Below are 6,342 nucleotides of genomic sequence, written 5' to 3' on the forward strand. Positions count from 1 at the left end.
CTATGACTGTGGGCCTGTGGCTGGTCTACGTGTCAAGTGCATTATTTAGTTTGAATCTTTCTCCTTATTGAAAAATAAAAAATAAATAAATAAACATTAAAATATAAACAACAGAAAGGGTGGTGGGCCTGGTGGCCAATGGGCTTTGAGGAGGCTAGCTAACAGAAGTCAGCTGACACCTTCATAGGCCAAAAAACGAAAACACGATAAAAAAATCGTTCGGCATTATTACTAAACATGGCAAGAACTTCTATATAAGTGATAGAATTCGTAGAGTACTCCACACTCGGAGATCTTTTAACCAGAAAGATAATAAGAATAAGCAATCAATAATGGCTTCCACTGCTTCTCCAATGGCCAGCCAACTCAGGAGCAGCTTTGCCTCTTCCTCAACTAAGAGGCTTGCTGTTCCTAAACACATAAATATTGGAGCTACATTTAGAATCTCACCCGCTAAGAGAAGCTTCATTATCAAAGCTGTTCAGGTAAAGATTCTTTTTCTTGTGAGTTCTTTACATTAATGTATATTCAAACAAATAGTCTGATGATTCAACTAATCTGCATGTTATATGAAGCCTTGTTCCTAAAGCAAGATATATATATATATAAATGTTTGTGATAGATACCGAGAGAGATGGAAGCAATAGAGGAATATCCAATGAATGGTGGGCATGGAATTTATAGTTATGCCAAGAACTCTTACCGCCAGGTACAGCACAAATTGGTGGTAGAGATCGAAGCTAAGCTTGCTATAAGCAAATCATAATGGAAATAGCCACAAAGAAAAATAATAGTGACATTTTCTTTGCTTACTTGCAGGGACAAGCTATAAATGCTGTCAAGGAACTGATCAAAGAGGAAATCACTGAAAAGCTTGATATCAATAAATTTCCTTCATCGGACACATTTCGGATCGTAGATATGGGTTGTTCTGCTGGACCTAATACGTTCTTTGCAGTTCAAAACGTACTTGAAGCAGTAGAAAAGAAGTATCAGCGTGAAGGACTGGATCATTGTAGATTGCCTGAGTTCCAAGTTTTCTATAATGATCATTCTTCCAATGATTTCAATACCCTCTTCACATCCCTTCCTCCGAACAAGAATTACTACGTTGCAGGCGTGCCTGGTTCTTTCCATGCTCGTTTATTTCCTGAAGCCTCTCTTCACATTGTCATCTCCTCCTATGCTATCCAATGGATTTCTCACATACCAAAAGAGTTGGTGGATAGGAGCTCTCCTGCATGGAATAAAGGGAGGACATATTATGCGCATGCAGGAGCTGAAACTATCAAGGCTTATGCAGATCAATTTGCAAAGGACATGGATAACTTCTTTCATTTCAGGGCACAAGAGGTTGTCCCTGGAGGAATGGTTCTGCTAACTATCCCAGGTGGCCGATTGGACTATCAAATTCTTTCCAATACTTTATATGACCTCTTGGAATCCACTATTGTGGACCTGGCTAAGAAGGTCAGTAGCCTCTCAATCTCTAAAATTTCTATTACTCTCCGATTGCACAAGCAGGACAATTGAGGATCTATAACTTGCTGTTTGGATTAACCAGTTTTTCTCTTTTCCTTTGTATTTTTCCTTGTCCCTTTTGAATGCACTGGAGCAGGGAATCATAAGTGAAGAGAAACTGGACTCCTTCAATGTACCACAATACTTTCCCTCTCCACAAGAAATGGAGGCAGCTGTTAAACGAAATGGGTGTTTCAGCATAGAAAGAATAGAGTGCCTCCACGATGAAAAGAAGCAAGCCAATCCAAAGGAAGCAAGAGTATTTTCCTCCCACATGAGAGCTGGGTTAGAGTTTCTGCTGTCGGAGCACTTTGGACATGAAATCATGGATGAGCTCTTCGACTTATTCACTAAAAAAATTGAAGAATGTGAAGTCTTTGATATGGGGGTCGCCTTCAAATTGCTTGTAGTCCTTAAACGCAAGTAATCCAGTATTTATTAATAATTAGTAGAAGATCAGGTAGAAAATCTTTGGCGGACACGTTCCTTCAAGATAAGACTAGTCTGATCATATATCAGTGTCTATCGTGTTCCCGGGTTTCAACTCTTACTTGAAGATTTGGATTGGGACGCGAGACATTAGATTAATTGAATAAAAAGAGTGCTAGCCTGGAATCTCAATCCTCTATAAATATTATAAATGTATTTCACTGTGTTATACGTATGAAGAATTTAAATTTAGATCTCTTTGTTTTCCTCACGATATGCATGAATGAGTAATTGGTTTGTTCCTTAGGAACCAAATCCATCTAAGAATTGTGTTCCATTGCTAGATCCAAATAGCCTATGTTATCATCCCCACTAAAAACTTTCTTCCCTTGAATATGCTTCTTAAGAATTGCAAATGATTCTAGCGCAAACTCTATTTCCCTATTTTCCCCTCCCTCTTTCCAGCAAGCCATAACTGAACCCATGACACTGTCCCATGGGCGGGCTTGAGGTTAACCACTTGGCGCTGTGATGATGAGGTTGATGTGGCCGGAGTGGCTAGTGCATGGTGGTGCAAGAAGCATGCAGTGGAGGCCATGTCTCTTTGCTTCACTACCTTAAAACCTTCAACTAGAAAAGGTCGATTGTTTCATGTATAATAAACCATCAAGCTCTGTTTGCTGGGCTTTGTGGTGCCTAGAAAACGGGTTTTGATGTTTGTGTCTGTGATATGTGAAGGGAATTGGATGGTTTTGCATACTTGATGACGAGAAAGAGATCAGATTTTTGATGCGGGATAAGGTTGTAATGCCTCTGAGTGGTGCCACCTGGAATCAACACTCCAAATCTTCTCTCTGCTCTTGCACTGGGCCCCTCGATCACTCATAGGAATAGAGATAGGTGCATAAAATGCACTTTGTTCTCCTTCCCTCACAAGTATTGCAATGAGCAAAACTATAAGAATGCTTAGTGAATCCGAAAGAGATGATCTTCGTGATATAAGGATAAGAATATATACTTTTCTATGTAAATAAATTACTTGAAAACATATTAACATAATTTTTTTTATTTTTAATATCAATACATTAAAATTATTAAAAATACTAAAAAAATATCAATTTAATGGTTTTCAAAGCAAATAAAATTTTAAAAAATATAAAAAAACAAAAATTATCACACTCCTATATATATATATATATATATATATATATATTATTCAAAATATTATTTTATAAATTTAACTCTTTAAAATAGCATCTTCTCTAATAGAAGAGAATTCCAATCTTCCAACTCAAAAGACCCTCGAGCCAATGATATGCAAACTGGCGGAACAGTACCTCTCTTCCCAATTGATATTGATACCATGGATGTTTTCAGAGCTACACAATATTAGGTGGATATTCTGGTGAATTTATTATTATTATAGAAAGAGAAGGAAGGATTTGTACATGTGGTGAATGTATAGAAAACGTGGTGTATTTCTAGTCTCTTCGCAGCTAAAGGTACGTGGAAGAGTTTGCTTCGGTTCCTCTCCTTCAATTAATTACTAGCAATTCTATTAAACCACTTGACAGATGAAAGGCACACGCATACGATGTATTACAACCAAATTTAAGGAGAACAATGAAAAGAAAAACAGCACATATTGAAGCTTTAGTTCTTCTCCTTCCTGCCAATTGCTTGCAGCATGTTAATGGTTTTTTGAGCGATTTAAGCCTACAATTTTATGGAAGTAGTTGAAGAGCGCATCTCTTGGTGGAAGACGCTCTTTGATGAGTGGGATTTCAGTGAAGTTCTGAGCCCATTCAAGAAGAGATGGGAACTTCTCAGCATCAACCAGTTTCATGTCTCCAACTTCTTCTATAATATCAAGACAGAGGGGAATCCAGCCCATTGCTAGATCTAAATAACCTATCTTATCATCTCCACTGAAGAATTTCTTCCCTTGAATCAGCTTCTCAAGAAACGCAAATGATTCTTGTGCAGACTCTATGGCCCTCTCCTTTTCTTCTCCCTCTTTATAGGCAGCCGTAAATGTTTCCATCAGACACTGCCCTTGCAATAATAGAAGAAGAAGAAAAAACACAAGACATGAAACTTCTTTAGCAGGCAAAATTTCCAAGATAAAGATACATATGGTGTGAATATGAGTAGGATATATATTCAATCCCCCTTTGATTCTGTGAGAAAATTAAAAAAAATAAAAATCTAAATTCATGTCATATGTAATGAACGTAGGAAACAAACTGTAAAATAAACGGATGATCTTAGCTCATGCCATTATATACGCATACCTTCTCCTCAGTAAATTTAGCCCAAAAATGAGCCATGGCTCTCTCATACGAGTCTTGAGGCAGCAAGTTATTATCATTCCATGTCTCATCGATGTATTGAAGGATGACGAGTGACTCAGGAATTGGTTTGTCATCATGGACAAGAACGGGGACCTTCTTGTGAACAGGGTTGTGCTTAAGAAGAAGGGGACTTTTATTGAATACATCATCTTCAACGTACTCGTATTGCACTCCTTTAAGCTTCAAAGCCCATTCAACCCTTGTGCAGAACAGGCTTGTATAAGATCCAATCAGTTTCACCGCTCCTGCCATAATTAATATCTTGCAAAAGCTTTGTCTAAACTCGAGATAGAGCTAAAGGATGGATTCTTGTTATGTAACAGAGGAGGTATTTATAGAGATTGGTTCTGCTTTTTTCGCATAATGAAAATCAATAAGACAGCCATTTTGGTTGAAAAGTTTGGATGAGCTTTGTTTCCCAGAAGGCACGAGCTTTGACTAGTAAACCAAGATGGCGAAGACAGCCATATTGTTGAAAAGGCTGCATTTGATAAGGATGGTATATTATGCGAATGTTTTTTAAAGTTAAAAATATATTAAAATAATATATTTTTTTATTTTTTTAAAATTATTTTTAATATCAGTGTATTAAAATGATCTAAAAACACCAAAAAAAAAATTAAATTTAAAATAAAAAAAATACAAAAAATTTTAATTTTTTTTTAAAAACACTTTTAAAATATAAAAACAAACATACTTAGATACCAATTATATATTATCAAATGAAATAGCCCATCTTAAATTCAAAATAAACATGTGGAATCTGGAAAATATTACCCGGAATAAAAAATGTAAAGGAGGGATATAGTGGAAAATAACAAAATACTCACGTACGTGTGTGTGTGTGTGAGAGAGAGAGATAGGAAAAAAGAGGGAATGAAAGTTCTTCATATTCTTGAGCTTAATTTTTGTAAAACCTAGGTAAAACTAAAGATTAAGGGGGGAAAGTGTGAGATTTTACTAGTATAAATATTTAATAACTTGAAATTAAAAAGATTTGGTGAGCGGAAAGTAAGAAATTAGAGAGAGAAAGGAAGAAGAAGAAGAAAGCTTGGAGAAATTTTGAATGGTTAGCTTTCAGAGTGTTTATTATTACATAGTAAAGTGTTCTAAGTTTATTTGAACAAGTTATCAAGAAGTTTAATTGTTTTTTTATTGAATTTTTAATTCTTGAATTTAGGGTTCTTATGTGAGAATTTAAGATTTTATGAAATTGTTATGAGGTGATGTTGTTAGGGTAGAAAAATATAGAAATGATTTAAAATTATGAGTAATTGAAGAAACAAACTTGGTAATTTTACGTGATTAAGGTTGACCAAATTTAAAAGGAATGGGGTTAATGGTTTTAAACTTGTAGAAATTGTATATTTTGGTGAGAATTGATGTAAATATGGTGATCTAAGATGAATATAATGATTATATCTAGTTGTGGTAGGAATTTCAAAGCATTTTGGGTGAGGAATTTGTAAGATAAATGTGTAAGATTATGTTTTGATTTATGAAGGGTGTAGGTAATATTGATAAGATAATTTGTGATGGAAATCGAAAGAAATGAATGAGGAAAAATTAAGACCCGTAGGGTCAAATGAAGAAAGTTAGGAAGTTTGGATAGTTAATGTATAATTTTGTGACATTGTAACTAAATAATAAAAAGAAAATATAGGGAGAAATTAGATAATTATATATTTTGTGAAATTAAGTTAATAAACTTGTATGAGAGATAATAGAAGTTATGGTTATGAAAAATAAAAATGTTTAGTTTATGATGTGGAATGTACCATTATGGAAATGGTTATATTGGAACTTAGTTATGGTTCTTGAGTTTATAAGAATGGATAGTAATGAATTGATTCTATTTTTACAAGGAACACCTCGACAACTAGACCAAAAAGCTGAGTAAATACTGGGATATCATGTACAACATGTAGGCATTCTATACTTTGATATATTTAATTTTTTTTTAATTGTGTTAACTGTAATTTTTTTGGAAACACAATTCATGAATAATATATCAAAAATAATAAGGTGAAAGAAAGGA

At 34.7% G+C, this 6,342-nt stretch overlaps 2 protein-coding genes across 3 annotated transcripts; one reads left to right on the plus strand and one right to left on the minus strand.

The window, feature by feature from the left end:
- The first annotated feature begins 223 nt into the window (after positions 1 to 223).
- LOC7475663 (loganic acid O-methyltransferase) lies at positions 224 to 2,179 on the plus strand. Of its 2 annotated transcripts, XM_024586362.2 has the most exons (4): positions 231 to 485; positions 623 to 709; positions 820 to 1,470; positions 1,619 to 2,179. In XM_024586362.2, exons 1-4 carry the CDS (start codon positions 333 to 335, stop codon positions 1,946 to 1,948), a joined length of 1,221 nt encoding a protein of 406 aa, XP_024442130.2. In that variant the 5' UTR covers positions 231 to 332; the 3' UTR covers positions 1,949 to 2,179. The 2 variants fall into 2 exon arrangements, with proteins under 2 accessions (XP_024442131.2, XP_024442130.2); XM_024586363.2 differs by lacking the exon at positions 623 to 709 and having other exon boundaries at positions 224 to 485.
- Positions 2,180 to 3,484: 1,305 nt separating this feature from the next.
- On the minus strand, positions 3,485 to 4,763 carry LOC7462470 (probable glutathione S-transferase). The gene is made up of 2 exons (XM_002321466.4): positions 4,245 to 4,763; positions 3,485 to 4,000 (listed from the first exon to the last, which is right to left on the minus strand). Exons 1-2 carry the CDS (start codon positions 4,554 to 4,556, stop codon positions 3,641 to 3,643), a joined length of 672 nt encoding a protein of 223 aa, XP_002321502.4. The 5' UTR covers positions 4,557 to 4,763; the 3' UTR covers positions 3,485 to 3,640.
- Positions 4,764 to 6,342: the final 1,579 nt, after the last annotated feature.

This window comes from Populus trichocarpa, chromosome 15 (genome assembly GCF_000002775.5).
Source record: "Populus trichocarpa isolate Nisqually-1 chromosome 15, P.trichocarpa_v4.1, whole genome shotgun sequence".
In the NCBI taxonomy this organism is placed as follows: Eukaryota; Viridiplantae; Streptophyta; class Magnoliopsida; order Malpighiales; family Salicaceae; genus Populus; species Populus trichocarpa.

Coding starts and splice junctions, on each gene's coding strand:
- LOC7462470 (XM_002321466.4), bottom strand. CDS start 4,556: ATGGCAGGAGCGGTGAAACTGATTGGATCTTATACAAGCCTGTTCTGC. Junction 4,001..4,244: donor CTAAATTTACTGAGGAGAAG/GTATGCGTATAT, acceptor TTGCAAGGGCAG/TGTCTGATGGAAACATTTAC.
- LOC7475663 (XM_024586362.2), top strand. CDS start 333: ATGGCTTCCACTGCTTCTCCAATGGCCAGCCAACTCAGGAGCAGCTTT. Junction 710..819: donor CCAAGAACTCTTACCGCCAG/GTACAGCACAAA, acceptor GCTTACTTGCAG/GGACAAGCTATAAATGCTGT. Junction 1,471..1,618: donor TTGTGGACCTGGCTAAGAAG/GTCAGTAGCCTC, acceptor GCACTGGAGCAG/GGAATCATAAGTGAAGAGAA.